The following is a 19842-nucleotide window of genomic DNA, read 5'->3' on the forward strand; positions in this document are numbered from 1 at the left end:
ATCTCAGCCACTGAATCTTGTAACTCCTCGTGAGTTGTCACAGATCTCCTGGTAGTCATGGTTATGTCATTTTGCCTTTAAAATACTTACTCATCTTAGAGACGTATGTATCCTGTGCCTTCCGAATTACTTCCAGAAATTCCAGCCGTTACTACTCTGCCATCTTTCCTACCAGTGTTCTTTTCAAATCAATTCTGACCAACTCCTGTCTCATGCCTCTGTAATTCCCTTTAGTCCACTGTAATAATGATACCTTTGACCTTATGTGCTGTTGTGGTGCTAACAACAGTTGCTGCTGCAAAATGTATCGACTCCAATAACTCTAATTAGATTGAAAGGTGTAGAATATCAGAATCAGGTTTATGAAATATTGCCAACCAAAATTATTGCTTCTGACATTATTGAAAAAATACCACTGTGTATTCCTTCTCTTCCTCAAACTTCAGGGTGAATTCGATCATGTTATGATCACTTCCCCTTAAGGGTTCTTTTACCTTAAATTCTCTAATCAATTCTGGTTCATTGCACAACACCCAATCTAGAATAGCTGATCCCCCTGTGGGCTCAACCAAGAGTTGCTCTAAAAAGCCACCTTGTAGGCATTCTAGAAATTCTCCCTCTTGGAATCCGGCACCAGACTGATTTTCCCTAACTACCTGCATATTGAAATTCCTGATGACTATTGTAACATTGCCCTTTTGGCATGCATTTTCTAACTTCTGATGTAATTTGTAGACCACATCTTTACTAGTAAATTTAAACACAAAATACTACAAAATTTGGAATAGGTCAACTAGCATCTGTGAAAGAAAGAACAGAGCAAAAGGTCATTGACTTTTGAAAAATATTTGCTGTTTTGGTTCCAATTTAGTAAACCCAATATGGTTTTGTCTTTTCAGGTTTGGGCAATAGGAGAGTATTTGTCTTTGTCTTACGATAGACGCTGTACAGTTGAACAAATCACCAACTTCTTTGAAACTCTGGAAGCTCTGCTTTTTGAGATCATACAACTGCAAGCGTCTGCCAGCGTCCCCAAGTGCTCACCACGAGTCATCACAGTTCTCATGTCAACATTAGCAAAATTAGCATCTCGGAGCCAAGACTTGATTCCAAGGTACTGCATCTAAATAATTACTAAAGCAGAAAGGATGATGTGGTGGGAGTTACAAAGAAATTTTAAGTTAATTCATCGCTGTATAGTTATTTTCACAATTACATTATGTTTTAATCAAGGGGAAAATGTTTGCACTGGTAACTGGGCTGATAAAAGGATAGTGACTTAAGGTTCTTGAAGTGAAACAATAGAGGAGGTGAAATACAGCAGGTTATGATCAGGGTTGAGTTGCTTGTAAGTATTATGGAAGTGGTAATTTTCAAAAATAGATCAGAATAATACTTGAAGGGGCAAGTTGTCAGGTCATGAACAAATCAGCAGAGGAAGAGTGTGGATTGAGTGGGGTTATAGAATAAGTGTTATCCTCTTGCTTTGTGTTTTTGTATGACTTTTGCTGGTGGCATAAGTCTGAAGCACTGTCCACTCCTGGCCTATGGGCACCAACCAGGCATAATTAGAGAAACATGTTTATTATTTCTGAGTTTGAATACTGAAGTTCTTTACCCAGCTTCAGTGGAAGGACTCCAGCCATTCAGGATGATGACTCACCACCAGCTCCTCAAGTGCATCTAGAGTTGGGCTGCAAAATGTTGACCTTGTCAGAGATGCCCACGTTCTAGAAAAGGACTGGGGAAAGGTGAAATACATGCAAAACGCAGGAGGAATGCAGCAGGTCAGGTAGCATTTATGGAAAGGAATAATGAGTCAATGTTTCAAGCTGAGATTCCTCATCGGGACTGTGGAATGGAGTAGTTAGAAGACAGAATTCTCATACTAATTTTCCCGTCTATGATCTTTGAAGATCAAAAAAAACTGCAGATGTTGGAAATTTGAAGTAAAACCAGTAAATACTATTTAAGCAGCAAGAGTCAGCAATTTAAACAGCATTATACAGAAGGTTCTTCATCAAAACTGGTAGATTGAGAATTAATTAACTTTTAAGTTGCAGAGTTGTTGGAAGGAGGAGTAATGAATAGTGAGGGAGAGTATAAACTGTTGAAGAAGTTGTGTGGCAAATAGATTGATGAGGGGAGATAGGGAAGCAGAAAACCAAACCAAATCAAAGAAATGTAAGAGTGGCAAATTGCAGAGCTAAGTATGTTACACCTTGCTAGTGGAGAAAGACGAATAGAATCAATGTTACAGTTGGTTGATCTACAACAGAACTGGTCAGTTCTGATGCCAAGAAAACGGGTTTCCTGAATTTTATATAGAGTCTGACAGGCTGCCATATGCTCAGACATGTTATGTCTTCCCCTTCCTTTTCAATATTTTGAAGAGACCAATAACTTCTCAAACCATTGCTCTTCCTAGGCACTGTCTCTTGAAACTGCAGGAGACATTACACTTGTCTTTTCAATTCTTCTCTTCCCATCATTCAGGAATCCAAGTATTGTTTCCACATGAATGGCAATTCACGTGCATTCCCTTTAATCCAGTACTTACAATGTGGTTTTCTTCTACTCTTCTTGAATTGAGTGACAGCTATGTGGAGCACCTACTTTCAAACTACAGAACAGTGCAATTCCAGTTGCGTGTCATTTTAGCTATCCATCTACTCTGTTGTATTTGTTTAAGAGCATACAAATTTGGAGCAGGTGTAGGTAATCTGGCCCATCAGCCTGAATAAGATTGTGGTTGATCTAGCCATGGCCTTTACCCCTTATCCCTTATTTCCTTTTCCATGCAAAAACTGTCTAACTGTGTCTTCAATATATTTAATGAGGTAGGCACTTCTGCTTCCCCAAGCAGAGAGTTCCACAGATGGAAAGATCAGTCCCTCCTCTTGATCCTAAATGTACTCATTCTGAACCTTGAGGCTAAGTCCCCTGGTTCTAGTTTCACCTATCAGTGGAAATAAATTTTCTTCTTTATCTATATGTTTCTATAAGATTCCCCTCTCATTCTGTTCCAGTCTCTCCTCATAGCCTAACTCCCTCATCTGCAGAATCAACTTGGTGAACCTCTTCTGCACTGCCTCCAAAGCCAGTATATCTTTCCTCAGGTAATGAGACAGAAATGCATGCTGTACTCCAGGTGCAACCTCACCAGCACCCAGTGCAGTTGCAGCATAACCTCTGCTCTTAAATTCAATCCCTCTAGCCAAGAAAGCCAGCATTCCATTTTTCACCTTTTAACTTCAGCATAAACTTTTCCACCTGCAAACTAACCTTATGTTTTGATTCATGTGTAAGCAATCTCAAATCACTGTGCAACAGCATGCTACAATCTTTCACCATTTAAATATTAAGACCCTTGCCCACTCTTCTGACCTATCTATATCTCTCTGCAGACTTTACTCTTTGCACAATTTGCTTTTCCATTCAGAATCAGGTGTAATATCACTGGCATGCCGTAAAATTTGTTGCTTTGAGGTAGCAGTACATTGCAATGCACAATAATAATAACTATAAATTACAAAATAAATTAAATTCAATAATTCAGAATTAATTCAAAATTCAAAAGTAATTCAAAAAGAGATTGGAAAGAAGTACTGAGGTAGTGTTCAGAAATCTGATAGAGGGGAAGAAGCTGTTACTGAAATGCTGAGTGTTTTTTCAGACTCCTGTACCACCTCATTGGTGGTAACAGTGAGAAAGAGGGATGTCCTGGGTGATAGGGGTCCTTAATGATGGATGACACATATTTGAGACATTACCTTTTGAAGGTGTCTTTGATGCTGGGGAAGCTTGGTGTCTATGATGGAGCTGGCTGAGTTTATAACTTTCTGCAGCTTTTTCTGATCCTGTGCAGTAGTCCATACCAGGTGGTGAGGCAGCCAGTTAGAGTGCTCTCTGTGGTATGTGTGGAAATTTGCGAGAGTCTTTGGTGACATACCAATCCTCTTCACACTTGTAATGAAAAATAGCTGCTGCTGTGCCTTCTTCGTAATTGCATCAATATGTTGGGTGCAGGATGGATCCTCAAAGATGTTCACACATCAGAACTGGAAACTGCTCACCCTTTCTACTTCTGATCCCTTGATAAGGAATTTGTGTGTGTTCCCTCGACTTCCCTTCCTGAAGTCCACAGTCAATTCATTTTAGTTTACTTAAATCTTATATTGTCTCTCACTATTGTGCTGATCTTATCCTTAATTATGAGCACAACCCCAGCTTCCTTGCCTTCCTGCTTATACTTCTATATTACCAGATATCCCTGTGTACTTAATTCCCAATCATTTCTGTTCTGAAACCACGTTCCTGTAATGACCAGAACTGTAATAGCCCCAGAATTGGTTCCAATGCCCCAGGAAATGAAACACTCCCCCTTCTGCACCAGTGCTTAAGCCATATATTTATCCTAACTATTTTGCTATTCCTTCTCTGACTAGCACATAGCACAGGTAGTAATCCTGGTACTATGTAACACCTTTGAGGTCCTACATTTTAATTTGTCTCCTTGCTCCCTAAATTTGGCTTGTATGACCTCATCCCAGCTCTTGACTATTCCTCGCCCCACACACAAATGCTAGAGGTATTCAGCAGGCCAGGCAGCATCAATGGAAAAAGTAGACATTTCAGGCTGAAACCCCCTTTGGCAGGACTGAGTGTTGGGCGTGTTGCTTAGATTTCCAGCACTTGCAGATTTTCTCTTGTTCCTGTCTATTCCTCTACCACCTTAGCTCTGCCCCTCTTTTTCCTGCCCTCCTAAGCAGCAGAGTCATTAGGCGTTATGATCTTAGCTACTGTTGGCTTCTCTTGATGAGCCATCTTCCCCAAACAGTATCAACAGCAGTTTGTAGTTTACTGTTTGTAGACTCTTATACAGAGGCCCAAGGGAGCTTGAGGAACTGCAATGTATTGTACTGAAAGTTAGATGTTATGTTGAAGTTGTATAAAGATGTTGGTGAAACCTAATCTGGAGTATTGTGTGCAATTTTAGTCACCTATGTACAGAACAGATTTAACTAAGTTAGAGAATACAGAGAAAATTTACAAGGATGTTGCTGGGTGTGGAGGACCTAAGTTATAAGGAAAGATTGAATAGGTTAGGACTGCATTCTTTAGAACATAGAAGATTGAGAGGAGATTTGATAGAGGTATACAAAATTATGAGGGGTATAGATAGGGTAAATGCAGACAAGCTTTTTCCACAGCAAGGTTGGATTGAGCTACAAACAGAGGTCATGGATTAAGGGTGAAAAGCAAAATGTTTAAGGGGAACATAAGAAACCTCTTCATTCAGAGGGTCATGAGAGTGTGGAATGAGCTGCTAGCACAAATGGTCCACGCGAGCTCGATTTCAATATTTAAGAGAAGTTTGGATGAGTATCTGGATGGTGGGGATATGGAGGGCTATGGTCCCGGTCCAGGTCTTTGGGAGTTGGCAGTTTAAGTAATTTTTTGGCACTGATTAGATGGACCACAGGGCCTGTTTCTGTACTGTACTGCTTTGTGACCTCATCTTCTATTGGAACATTCTAAACTAAGTATGAATTCAACTGTTTCAGTTAGTTCACTTTCTGTCTGTGTCAGAACTGGCCACTTTTGCTATAGATCAGTTGTTCAGTTTTTCCTTTCTACTACCATGGCCTGACTTGCTTAGTAATCTGTAATCACAACTTTTACATTCCTTTATTCATATTTTCTCTATTTTCTTCAGTCTAATAACCACACTACTTAACCTGTAGCTTATCTGCACAAATCACTAACACATAAAGTGTTTTTGTGTATTCTCCTCTCAGTTGAGAACAATGCAATACTAAAATTGATTTTAAAAATGTTACTGACCATTTACAACTTATGGAAAGCATATGGAATAAAGTAGCAGATGGATACCTGTGTTTTCAGTACCAAACTTCTAATTTTGAGGCTTACAATGCAGATATCTGAAGTAGAGTCCATATATTGCATCTTATACTTTTATCTAGATGTATAAATGTGAACATATCCACTTCATCCCTTTTGAATGTTAGAAGGGAATTCTATTAACCCAATGTTTATGTGTATGCATACATACTAATGTCTATAGTGTTTGGCCCAACCACTGTGTGAAAGTTAATTTTAATTAATTAGTTCCCATTAGAAACATCAGCATGAAAATGAATCGGGTAAAATAGCTTTGTGATGAATCTATTGAAGGGAAGTTTGATTCTGTGATATTTTCAGCTCGAGTTAATGGATTTCTTTATTGGTTCTTCACAGAGCTCTTTGTACTTCTTTACATCTAAAAAAAAATCATTTTTAAAAGGAAAGAGTCTGTTAAGAATGTGTGTTGAAATCTTTATTTGTTTGTAAATTGACCTGTTTGGAAAAACAAAGCCACCTTCACTGACCCAAGACTTGTTCTCTCTTCAGGGTCTCTCTGTTCCTGTCCAAGATGAGGCCATTTGTTCGGAGTGCTTTGATTTCCTCCTTGTACAGTGAGGATGATATTCAGGAAATCCTGGCCCGTGCCAGTGAACTTAATAATCTGTTGAAAGCTCCAAATGTAGCTCAACTCATACTAGGACCTTCTGCAGACATTGCCAGCCCAAGGTGGTACAAAGATACAAATGCTTCACTCCCACTCACCATGAGGACTATCAGCAAGATGCTAGAGAGAGAGCCAGCGCCTGGATTCCCTGTGTAGCATCTTCAGACTTTGTGCCTGTTAGAGTTCCAAATGTAACATAATGTGAAATAATTTCTCCTTCGGGATCAATAAAGTATTTACTATTGTTATTTGTTTAAGTGGTCTTCAGTTCTTCAAGAAGCCTGCTTACAGGGATATCTAATGTGGAGAGTTATGGAGTGAAAAGCTGTTGTTTTAATGTTTAACAAGTTGACTTTTCCTTTGATTTGGTTGATTTTTTTGTGTGTATCATACCACAGTTGGATGTTCTGAATTCAAATAGTAGAGATTGGGTCACCCATAGATTGGGTCACCCATATGTAAACTTATGTTTCCATCATTAAATAAGAGAATAACAATAGGTTAGCATATTCCTCATTTCAGAATCATATTTCAAGAGAGCAATGAATACTGCTTGTGCTTAAAATCTCTCAATCACTCAATTAGTTGGAGCATATTCCGGATATGATTGTGCACATTGGCAAATTGACATCAATCACACTCATATGTACAAAGCCAACATAAACTGGAAATTCAACTTTTTTGTCATAAGTGGGTTATTACTGTGTTATCTCAAGATAATTGAGAAATAAGCACCTTATGTTAAGGTTTTTTTAATTCGGCATGTGGGAACTTGAGTTGAAGTGGCAGTGATCTCTTGTGTTACTGTGGTATTCTTGATGACTTAATGTCATCTCTGCTCTAGGTAAGTTAATTCCTCTTCTCTGCAACTAGACCCAACTTTTTTTTAAAAAAAAGGATACTTCTGTAAGTGCATATATCGTCATTGTAAGGCAACAGATTTTTTTTTACAGCTTATATTTTTGTGTTAAGATTTATTTATTTTGAGATACAGCACAGAGTAGACCCTTCAAGTTGCACTGCCGAGCAATCCCCAATTTAACACTAGCCTAACTGCAGGGCAATTTACAATGATCAATTAACCTATTAACTGGTAAGTCTTTGGACTGTGGGAGGAAACCAGAGGTCCCAGGAAAAAACCCATACATTCTACGGGGAGAATGTACAAGCCCCTTACAGATGATGTCAGAATTGAACTCTGAACTTCGATGCCCCGAGCTGTAATAGTGCCACGTGAACTGGTTTGCCCACAATATTGTTAATTTGTACTTTATTCTTGTTCTTTCATCTCCTCTGCCTACTTGTAAATGCAGATTTAATTAATCCTTAAATATGATCACTTTTCAATTCAGAGACTTAAGAATATATAACATAGAACATCTCACTAAAGGCCCTTCAGCCCACAATGTTGTGCTGACCTTTAGACCGTAAGATATAGGAGCTGAAGTAGGCCATTCAGTCTGCTCCGCCATTCAATACTGAGCTGATCCAATTCTTCCAGGCATCCCCTCTCCCCTGCCTTCTCCCCATACCCTTGGATGTTCTGGCTAAACAAGAACCTAACTATCTCTGCCTTAAATGCACCCATTGACTTGGCCTCCACAGCTGCTCGTGGCAACAAATTCCACAGATTTACCACCCTCTGACTAAAGTAATTTCCCTGCATTTCTGTTCTAATGGACATCCTTCAATCCTGAAGTCATGCCCTTTTGTCCTAGACTCCCGTACCATAGGAAATAACCTTGCCATACCTAATCTGTTCAGGCCTTTTAACATTCAGAATAAGATCCCCCCCCTCATTCTCCTGAACTCCAAGGAATACAGCCCAAGAGCTGCCAGATGGTCCTCATACAGTAACCCTTTCATTCCTGGAATCATTCTTGTGAATTTTCTCTGAACTCTCTCCAATATCAGTATGTCCTTTCTAAAATAAGGAGCCCAAAACTGCACACAATACTCCCAAGTGTGGTCTCATGAGTGCCTAATAGAGCCTCAACATCACATCCCTGCTTTTATATTCTATACCTTTGGAAATGAATGCCAACATTGCATTCGTCTTCTTCACCACCAACTCAACCTGGAGGTTAACCTTAAGGGTATCCTGCACAAGGACTCCCAAGTCTCTTTGCATCTCTGCATTTTGAATTCTCTCCCCATCTAAGTAATAGTCTGCCCATTTATTTTTTCCAGCAAAGTGCATCACCATACACTTTCCAACATTGTATTTCATTTGTCACTTTTTTGCCCATTCCCCTAAACTATCTAAGTCTCTCTGCAGGTTCTTTGTTTACTCAACACTACCCACTCTTATACCTATCTTTGTATCATGGGCAAATTTAGCCACAAATCCATTAATCCCATAGTCCAAATCATTGATATACATCGTAAAAAAACAGTGGTCCTAACACAGGGGTGGGCAAACTTTTTGACTTGAGGGCCACAAAGGGTTCTAAAATTTGACAGGGGGGCCGGACCAGGAGCAGATGGACGGAGTGTTTTGGTAATACACCTCATAAGAGAAAATAAAATATCATGGGATATGTAGAAAACATGTGCTTTTGTTCAATTGAAAATGAACAAATGCATTACAACAAAATATCTGTCTTTGAAGTCCCATGGTATTTAGCTATTTATTGAAATGTCTTTTAAAACACTGAAAATTAAATGAATAAAATACAGCTTTTTTAATAGTAACAGTTATTATTTTAAAGCACTGAAAATTCTGTTATCCTTCAAGATATTATCATCATCACTCTCCTCCTAACTGTCTTTATTTCAAAAACGGTAGGAGATGCAGGTCTACTTGTCCTGCTCCTTCTTATTCAATTGTCCTCTGTGCCAAAACTCAACAACGACCCGCACAATGACAGAACAGTGAGAGCGCGCCAATATGCGGAGCTCTGTGCTCGCAAATCCCCGCAGGCTATCTCCCTTAGCCGGAACGCTGGCTAATTGTGAGCCGGTTCGGATGTGCCAGGAAATGGGTCGCCACAAGGTCACAAAGTAAAGCACAAATGTGGAGTAATACGCTGCACCTCAACAAAGGTCAATGTATATAGAGTGTGTCATCTATTGGGAAGACGCCAGAATTGCGGGGAAAAAACGTTAACAAGGTTTATTAAAATAATTTCATCAAGTTCTGCGGGCTGGATTAAAAAGCTTAACGGGCCGCATATGGTCCGCGGGCCGTAGTTTGCCCATGCCTGTCCTAACACCAACCCCTGTGGAACTCCACTGGTAACTGGCAGCTAGCCAGAATAGGATCCCTTTACTTGAGAGCCAATGTTCTACCCATGCTAGTAACTCCCCTGTAATTCCATGGGCTTTTATGTTGCTAAGCAGCCTCCTGTGCTGCACCTTGTCAAAGGCCTTCTGAAAATCCAAGTACACCACATCTACTGCATCTCCTTTGTCTAGCCTGCTTGTAATTTCCTCAAAATATTGCAGTAGGAATTATACTTAATGAGCTACATTATAACTTGTTTTTGTTGTTGAGAATGACTTTATACTCATTAGAGGTAAAGTTGAAATATTGTCACATAACTGGGTTGTAAATGCAGTTCTTTGTGGAGACCTGTGTGTTTAGGTATAAAATTTTGATGTTTGTATGGAGAGCAGCTGGAGAAGGCAGAGGAGATTATAGATCATCCCATACTCCTTCCACTCGAAGTCACCGTTGTTACCAAGAGTAGGAACATTGATTTCTAGTTTACAAACTTAAAGGGTAATTGCAATGCCCAAGCTCTCCCAGATCATGATTAGGTATGGATAACTGAGGACTGACAGTTCAGAGTTCTCTGACGCTTCACATTCCTGCAGTGGTCATGTGGAGAAGTGTTCAAGTTTACACAACATAATAAACACACTGGATTAAAAATAACACTTAATAAAGAATAAAAGATGTTGATTAATCCATGAAAAGTAGTTTATTTGCATAGAATTTTTCAAAAATTGATGCATTTAAAACTTACATTATTTGAGTACACATTTGAAATGTATTTTGAACACAAGTCATTAAGTTATAAAATATATTAGTTGAACAGCACATTAACATAATGGAGGTAAAATTACAGTCATAATACTGAAAGAATCTATTCTAAATGCAATATCTTAATGGTGTGGCTTGTTTGTTTAAAAACAGTTTTGATATGTATTCACTATGCCAATTCAAACACAGTGCAGAGATGTCTGGTTAACGGGCTCTTCCTAATTGCCTGGGAGAATTTAGAAGAGTCATCATTAGTCTGCAGTCAGACTTGTTGAAGTTGTGATTGATGTTTAAAAATGTAAGTAGTATCATTTTGAATTCTTGGATGTATGGCAGTTGATATCTACATGGGATTACCGAAATTCTGGCAAGATATGCTTGTGAGAGTTAAAATGGAAGATGCGATTTAAATCTAATTTGGTAGATTTACATCATTACATTCACATTCATGCCCCCTTATTTAGCTGTCAGTCATCTCATCTAATTTGTGTAAATAACATTACAAATTTATTGTCTGATTTCTAAACAAAATGTAGCACACAAAATGCTGAAGGAACTCAGCAGGTCAGGCAACATCTATGGGAAGGAATAAAGAGTCGATGGAGGTTTCAGGCCTAAAACCTTCTTCAAGATTTCCAGCATTTACAAAATATCTTGCTTTAAAAATAATTTCTTTTTGAGAGGATAGAGGGTTATTTTTAAACAGTTGTTTGCAAAATGACATTGTCTAAATGGCATTGTTGCAAACATGACCATGAGCTCCCTGCTTCCTGTAATACCTGATTTTAGAATAGCAAATTCAAGAACTCTCTGCCCGAATGTTCAGTTTAACCACCTATGAGTTTTGACCACCCTGAATACTAGTTTCTTACTGAATTTGTTTATAAGAATGTTCAAAATCTAGATTACCACAACATCTACAAAATGGCTTTAAGCCAAGTACAAATCATTGAACTCCGGAGAAGATGGCTGCATAAAAAGATAGAACTGTTGTTAACTCTTTTTAAAACAAAAGGTAACTGATTGTTATTTTGACGACCTGGAACTTCTGTTTATACGGTGGTTCTGTTGTATCCTTGGTAGGATATGGAGGTCACCCAATTTTCTGTTTGTCCAAGATCCCAAAAGTCTAAATCAGTTACTCTCAAAATTCTGGCCACCTCTTGAGAAGTAGTTTGTTTGCTCCTAGCTTATAAGTGTATCTAAAACCAAATCTGCACTAAAACAGGGCCCCAGTATTTCTACTGGTCTTCATCACTTCTCTCAAACTGCACCAGTTGCTGTTACTTTTGGATAAATGTGACAACCATTGTGAACACATCTAGAACCAAATGGCAATGAAATGAACATTCACCTAATTGTTTTGTATGGCCATTAAAGACAGGTCCATCAGGTGTCTTGGAGGTCCATTTGACAAATGGGAGATCTTTACCCAGAACAGAGGAGATTGCCTTTCCATCTGCACTTGAATGATAAAGTATCTAAGATCCGTCCAGAAAATTAATCTCAGTCTTCTAACTTTTCATTTCTCCTTCATAAGGAGATGGATGCCATTTGGTCCATCAAGTCTGTACCAGCTCTCAAAGCAATCTCATCAGCTGGATCAGATGAAGGGCAGAGATTTCTATGTGTGTCTGACATAAAACCTATACTTTTAAAACAATTTCTTTTGCTGTTTTTTCTGATGAAAAGTCATTGACCTGAAAAATAATACTCCCTCTCTGAAGATTCAGTCTAATCTGCTGAATCTTTTCACCATCTTCCCTTTTGGAAATGCTATTGGGTAGAAACATTAGGAATACTCTGGAATGCTCTGTCCCAGAAGGCAGTGGAGGCCAAGTCTCTGGATGCATTCAAGAGAGAGTTAGATAGAGCTCTTATAGATAGTGGGGTCAAGGGATATGCGGAGAGGGCAGGAACGGGGTACTGATTGTGTATGATCACAGTGAATGGCGGTGCTGGCTAGAAGGGCTGAATGGCCTACTCCTGCTCCTACTGTCAATTGTCTATTAGAAAAACTCTAAAGTGATAACACATTTGTTGCCCCTGCAGTTCTTAAAAATGGTAAAGTATCACAAAGGATTGTTAAAATGGCTATCAAATTTGAATAAGCCAGAAGGGCCTCGCTGTATCTCAATCAATAAATAAATATCTTGCAGTTGCTTTTTCTAGTTGAAGCTTCAGGTTGTACCATATTTAGGATTGAGGCAAGAGATTTAATTTAAGGTAGCAATGTAAATTTTGTAATTGTCATGTATGTACTGTATATACTGTATTTAATTAAAATGTATTTTAATAATGCTTAATTCATTCATCCAATAAGGTGCAAGGAATTGGCAACACAAGAGATTCTGCAGAGGTAATTTATTTTATTTCGAACTACAGTGTGGAACAGGTCCTACTAGCCCTTTGAGTCATGTCACCTAGCAACCCACAGATTTAACCCTGGCCTAAACCATGGGACAATTTACAATGGTCTACTAACTGGTATGTCTTTGTGCTGTGGGAGGAAACCAGAGCACATGGAGGAATCCGATGTGCATACGAGAAGGAGCATACAAATTTGCTTACTGTGGATCCCGAATTTGAACTCTGAACTTCGATGCTTCAAGCTATAACAGTGTCACTCTAACTGCTACACTGCCATGGTTCCCAATGTTGGATATCTTGAGTAACACATGTGATATTAATTTATGGTATTATACACAAAATGCTGGAGGAACTCAGCAGGTCAGGTCATACCTCTGGAGGAAAGGAGATGGGGAAATGTGGGAGGTGATGGGCAGGTCATGAGGGTAGGGGATGGAAAGAGTAGAGGTGAGAGGGCCACCAGAATGAGGGAAAACGAAAGGGAGGGATAACACTTGCTCCGACCTTTGTTTTCCACCATGCTAGTGGCCCTCACACTATCTCTCTCCTGCACGCCCCATACTTATGACCGGCCTATCACCTCTGTTTCGTCTATTCTCCAGCTCTTTCCTTTTTATTCTGTGTTTCACAGCCTCTCCTATTATATTCCTCCTCCAACCTTTCACCTCTTTCACCTCCCAGTTTCTCACATTATTTCCCTTCTAATACCCACCTTCTCCCTCACATCATTTCACAATGGACAGTAGGTGCAGGAGTAGGCCATTTGGCCCTTCTAGCCAGCACCGCCATTCACTGTGATCATGGCTGATGGTATACAATCAGTACCCCGTTCCTGCCCTCTCCCCATATCCCTTGACCCCACTATCTATCTCTATCTAACTCGTTTCAACTATTACTTGCCAGCTTGTATTCCTTCCCTCCCCTTCATCTTCTTTTGCCACCTTTCTTTTTAGTGCTGATGAAGCACTTTGGCCTGAAACATAAACTGCTGATTCATTTCCATCGATGCTGTCTGATCTGCTGAGTTCCTCCAGCATTTTGTGTGTAATGCCAGAAATTGAAATCACATTAACATTATATTAGTCTTGAAGAATGGTCTCAGCCCAAAACAATGACTGTTTATTCATTTCCATAGATGCTGCCTGACCTGCTGAGTTCCTCCAGCATTTTGTGTGTAATGCCAGAAATTGAAATCACATTAACATATTAGTCTTGAAGAAGGGTCTCAGCCCAAAACATTGACTGTTTATTCATTTCCATCGATGTTGCCTGATCTGCTGAGTTCCTCCAGCATTTTGTGTGTGTGTAACTTGCATTAAGATTTTTAATTCTATAGGATACCGTTAATATTGATAATTTTACAAAACATTTACATTGTCATTTATTGGTAGAGCATTTATTAAATGTGCTATAAACCTATTGGGACATTTTCCTCTTTGGTTCTGACTGACCAACTAGTTCTATTAGAGTTAAGAGAATTTGATCCTACATCAGCATGTACTGTAATGGAAATACTGAAGTCAAACTAATTAAAGACAAAATCCAATCAGGTTAAGCCCATTTAATCTAACACTTTAAAATGCAGCAGCTGTTTTTTTTAAAAAATCTTTGGTCTAATTTATATATTTTATTCAGTAATTGAAGTTTTGATTACAGTGATCACTGCAACATAAGATTGGACACCTGTTATAAACTTAAAAGATCCTGCTGAAACCTTAACTTTGGATTTTGTCATGATACTGGCACTGAAATTGACAGTTTCAAAGTGTAGGAAAATGGCTTCAAATTTTGAAAACTGAGCAGGTGAAAATTTTTGCTAGAAGGCCTTGAGAAATATTAAGTTTGTGCAGCAGTGTAGAATGGGTAGCTTCCTCTAAGATACTTAACTGGGTGCATTAATAGCTTATCTATGAAAATCCTATTGTCATCTTAAATGCACAACCCAAATAAGAGTGCTATTCCTGGGCCAAGCTGATTATAGTTCTGTTTTTAAGGGGAATGTTCTAAAACTGCTTTTGTAAGATTTCATCTTTCCTTTGCTTCCCAGTTTCAGTCCCTCTGTCGCTCTCTCACATACCCAGGAGTCAAGTTTAAATGATTAAGTCATCCAGTTTAAATCAAGAGGAATTGGGAAAAACAAAATGAGAGCACTGACCAAGAGTGTGACATCAACTTTACTAGCCCCTATAGCTCAGTTATTCTCAGGTGGACAGCAGCAAATATGATCAGGACACAGCTTAAGAGTTCTGAGAAAGTGGATTTAAGAAAATAATCTTAGTATGAATAAAACTCTTGGAACGTATGAGTTGATTTTAAGCCTTTTGATTGCAGCTTTTAATCAATCCTCTATTTAGGGATCTTATTTGGGCAAAACATAATATTTTTTAAGAAAAGTGTTTTGTATGAACTTTTATATCCTAATAGTGAGTTTAGGAGGTAAAGCCTGACAGTTACAATAGTACTTGAAACATCTGTCAATCATTTTTGCTCAATTATCACTTAAACATGAAAGAATGAAGAGAAGTAATGTGACTAACAGGATGATGCACTGATCTTCTCAGCACTGACGAAATCTGACTTAGCAACCAGGAATCGTGGTCTCTCACCCGCTGAGCGGATCAGGTTAACTGCACTGCAAGCAGAAGCAAGAAATTAGCTCTCAGAAATTAGAAATTCCTGGTTTTCAGTATGTTCTGGCATTATATCTCAGCAAACTGCATATTCTCAATTATATCTACATGAAGAGCCACAAAACACAAATCCGGTCCTGCTTTAATTTTAGGTCATAAAAATTGACAGAGGTGGTTTATATTGGAGAACAGAAATAGATCTGTCTCTAATGATTACCTGTCATAATCTGCTCCAATTAAGCTGGTTCCATTTACTGCCAGGATTCTGTCCCCAATCCCCAGTCTCCCATCAGAAGCTGCTGGACTGTCAGGCAGAAGGGTTCTGATATAAATCCCTGGGGATTTTAAGGTTGTATGCTACAAGTAGAAAATACCAGTTTAAAATACACCATATATGATATCACTCAGAACAGAGGTTTGCTTTTAAGATTTTTTTCAAAAATTTGTTTTCTATAATAAGCAAAGTTCATTTAATGATTGGGTAAAACTGGGGTGGCATAGTAGCATAGTGGTTAGCATGAGTGACCCGGGTTCAATTCCCGCCACTATCTGCAAAGAGTTGGTACGTTCTCCCTGTGACCACATGGGTTTCCTCCAGGTGCTTGGTTTCCTCCCACAGTCCAAAGTTGTACCAGTTGGTAGGTAAATTATCATTTACCTAGGCTAGGGTTAAACTGGGATTGCTGGGTGGCATAGCTCGAAGGGCCTCTTTTGCGCTGTATCTCAATAAATAAAATAAATGATGATAGAATTTCTGTCAAAATTCAATATATTCCAAATATCTGCTGTACAAATTGATAGATCATTACACCACTGTTTATTGAATGTTTGTGAATATAAATAAACACATGTATTTATGTAGATATGTACTACCCCAGTTCTGGTGAAAAATCATTAACTAAACCATCGACTGTTTCTCTCTCCACAGATGTATTTGACCTGAGTATTTTAAGGATTTTATGTTACATCATGTTTTTTCCATATATCTTTCATGATATCCCAAATCACTGAATATAGTCAATGAAGTTTACATGTAGTTACAATGGTGATGTAGGAAGCTGTAAATAGCTATAAAATTGGGAAGATGCAATTTGCAAACTGCAAGATTGTGGTGATAGTCTTTTATAGTCTTCTAAATTCATTTGAAAGAGTCAATGGGCTTTACACAATGTCTTGTCTTGTCCAAAGATCTCACTTCCTCAGTACTGCCCCAGAGTGTAAACTTCTGTTCAGATTTCTAGAGTGTGACTCGAACTCACAACTTTCAGATTCCAAAATGAGAATGCCATTAGCTGATGCTTTAGACACTATGACATTATTACAGATGGAAGTGTATTTCATCTAACTCACCAGTCCATCAATCAGTCCCATTCCTAAACCAAGAGGTCCCCGATCCAACTCCACAGCAAACACGTAACATGGATCATCATCTCCAGAGCTAAGGCTGGAAGATGTTGGAGTTGGTAGGTCGTATGTTGCGGAAATTCTTCCTGAAAAAATGAATGCATGTATTCATCTTGTGTAAGAAATGAATACAAACCATTTCTATTTTTACAACCACTGTGCAGAGATTTTCATTTGACTCTGTAGAAAATATATTTTGAATAATCATTTCCATAACTAATCTAAACCATGAGGTCTGAATTCCAAATTTTAAATCAAAAACATTCATTAATAAATTAACTTTGTCAGTAGCTTTAAACTTAAGTAGAAATTTATCACTGGTCATAAGCACCAAATAAACACTCTTGTACACTCTTTCCATGTTCACACCAACCCTAAATTCCCTCCTATTGACTTGAGTGAATCCACCAAAGTAAGCACAAATTTATATTGCAGCTAACAGCAATCTTCTTCAAGAACATCCAAGAATCATTGGGTAAAGGGAAGGGGGAAGAGCACCAGCGAGAGGTGTTGGGCAGGTAAGGAGAGATAATGGTGAGAGAGGGAAATGAAAAGGGGAATGGTAAAGTGGGGGAGCAACTACCTCCCCACTGATCTCCCTTCTGGTGTTTGTATAGGAGGCCACACCGGGAACAGCTCCTGTATCCGGTGCTGCCAGTGTGGCTTCCTGTACATCAGTGAGATGTAAATTGGGAAATAGCTTTGCTGAGCACCTATGCTCTGTCCGCCAGAAAAAGCAGGATCTGCTGTTGACCCCCCATTTTAATTCTACTTCCCATTCTCATATATCAGTCCATGGCATCCTCTGCTGCCTTGATGAGGCCATGCTCGGGTCGAAGCAGCATCACCTTATATTCCATCTGGGTAGCCTCCAACCTGATGGCATAAATATTGATTTCTCAAACTTCCTGTAATTGCCCTCCCCCATTCACCATTCCCATTTTGCTCTCTCACCTTATCTCCTTACCTACCCATCACCTCCCTGTGGTGCTCCTCCTTCTTCCCTTTCTTCCCTGGCCTACCCTCTCCTATCAGATTCCCCCTTCTCCAGCCCTTTATCTCTTTCACCAATCGACTTTTACTTCATCCCTCCCTCTTCTCCCAGTTTCACCAATACTTACTACCCTCTACTTCTTCCACCCTTCCCCCCAACTTCGTACTGTGACTTCATATTTTTCTCCAGTACTGATGAAGGGTCTCATGCCAAAACATCGACTGTTTACTCTTTTCCATAGATGCTGCCTGACCTGCCAAGTTCCTCCAGCATTTTGTGATTTTCCCCACAACTTCTTCAATGATGGGAAGTTCCAGTTAAAAGCCACAGGTGAGCATTTAAATGTATGATGCCTGTCCATTCTGTGCAATATAATGTTAGCATTCTACTTCAAAATCTTCATATTTTCTCTTTCCTGTTCTATTCTTAAATGCTATCTGGAAACCTATAAGCCAATGCAATATTTAAAAAAAAATTTTATGGCATTTTCATGAGTATCCTCTTTCATTTTAACTAAACCTTTGTCCAAACCAGTTTACAGGAATATTCAGTACTTCCATTTCCCAAACTGGTTCACTCCACAGTACTGGATTTTGCTGAGTATCCCAAAGGTTACCTTCTCCCTCATTTGCTCTGCTTCTGTAGATACTGTTTCTCCTGAAGTTTGATGCAAGTCTACCATCTCCATTTGTCTGCACGAGGTCGATGTTCAGAGGAGTATTTGGAGGAGTTAAAAGACAGGAAGGATCAAGTGGCTGCATACTCTTCCCTGGGGCCCTCTGCCTCTCCTGGGTCGTCTGCAGATTCAGGTTGTGCTTATAGCAGGTGTTAAAATCACCATATGAACCACTGACCCAGGAAGTACTCAACCTTGTTCCATCCTTTTCTGCATCAAAATTATTATTAAGGTAATTGTTTTGGCCTGATTGCTGATCAGGCATCTTGAGATTGGAAAGCGTAGCCAGGTTGCCTGAAGAGAGTTCATGACAGTTGTAGTAAACTGGAAATTCAGCCTGTAAGACATACAAAGTGGATTGAAGGAACACTAGAATACAGACCATGTTGTTAGCCCCAGTCCAAAGAGATTAAGAAGAACATTAGTTTTTTTTAGTTGATTTTACAAATAAAACATTGATAACTGACCAGACATTTAAGCCATGAGTGTGAAAGGCAAAAAGTAAAATTATATTGTTATGGATTTTCAATGTGTAAATTGTTTCCATTAAGTCTGCTTTATGCATGACTCTGTTTTCTTAAGTAATTAAATTTTTCCTTATCCATCATTTTGATTACAAATCTGTATGGACAGTTTACAACTAGAAGACAGTAACTATGCATGGGGAAAAGCAGACCAGAACCTCCAGATGGTGGAGCTGAGACCACGCCAAGTGCAAATGATATTTTCAAGGTCCTAGGACATGGCACAAAACAGAGACAGGTGGCCATATGTGAAAAATTGAAATTAATATTGGTAGTAGGGCATGAAGGTAAAAATACTTGTAGGTTTAATAGCAGCACTGATGAGGTCTTCTATGAGGATATGGTGAGATTGTAAATGGAGATTTTAATCCAGGTTACTTATTTCTTGAGTAACACATTCGGTATATGCAGCCAGGTACAAGAATTGGAATTATCGCCTGTTTAAGTGCAGCTTTAAGACATCTATTGTGGTAATTGGGTTTTGATTAGAGTTGCCAAATGACAACATTAAATCAAAGCTCTTTGATGTGTGGATCCTATATTTGAGGAAATGTGCTGAACAGCCATGTGCCTGGAAAGATCACTGATAAATAATCCAGTTTTGACTGGGGCACAAGCAGAAAATTCCAAATAGTAGGAATTATGGTGGTGTCCTCTTTGAGACCAAGTCATATCAATGTGAGAAAGCAGGGGGTAATAAAGAATACAAAAGGCAGGATGGCTG

General features: G+C 39.0%; 2 protein-coding genes across 5 annotated transcripts in view; one reads left to right on the plus strand and one right to left on the minus strand.

Annotated features, from left to right (window-relative positions):
- ap5z1 (adaptor related protein complex 5 subunit zeta 1) overlaps nt 1-6787 on the plus strand; it is a 49607-nt gene extending 42820 nt beyond the window's left edge. For 2 of the 3 annotated variants that reach the window (XM_059979490.1, XM_059979491.1), the window contains 2 exons: nt 900-1114; nt 6415-6787. In XM_059979490.1, coding sequence (XP_059835473.1) covers nt 900-1114; nt 6415-6688 — 489 coding nt within the window. In that variant the 3' untranslated portion in view covers nt 6689-6787. The remainder of the gene's footprint in view (nt 1-899; nt 1115-6414) is intronic. The other variant, XM_059979493.1, reaches the window with a different exon arrangement.
- A 3666-nt stretch (nt 6788-10453) lies between these two features.
- Nucleotides 10454-19842, minus strand: part of radil (Ras association and DIL domains) — a 110078-nt gene continuing 100689 nt past the window's right edge. For both annotated transcript variants that reach the window (XM_059979495.1, XM_059979494.1), the window contains 4 exons: nt 18535-18931; nt 16871-17010; nt 15738-15877; nt 10454-15522 (listed from right to left, as the gene is read on the minus strand). In XM_059979495.1, the coding sequence (XP_059835478.1) occupies nt 15423-15522; nt 15738-15877; nt 16871-17010; nt 18535-18931 (777 nt within the window). In that variant the 3' untranslated portion in view covers nt 10454-15422. The remainder of the gene's footprint in view (nt 15523-15737; nt 15878-16870; nt 17011-18534; nt 18932-19842) is intronic.

The sequence above is a fragment of the Hypanus sabinus genome, chromosome 9, assembly GCF_030144855.1.
Source record: "Hypanus sabinus isolate sHypSab1 chromosome 9, sHypSab1.hap1, whole genome shotgun sequence".
NCBI lineage: Eukaryota > Metazoa > Chordata > Chondrichthyes > Myliobatiformes > Dasyatidae > Hypanus > Hypanus sabinus.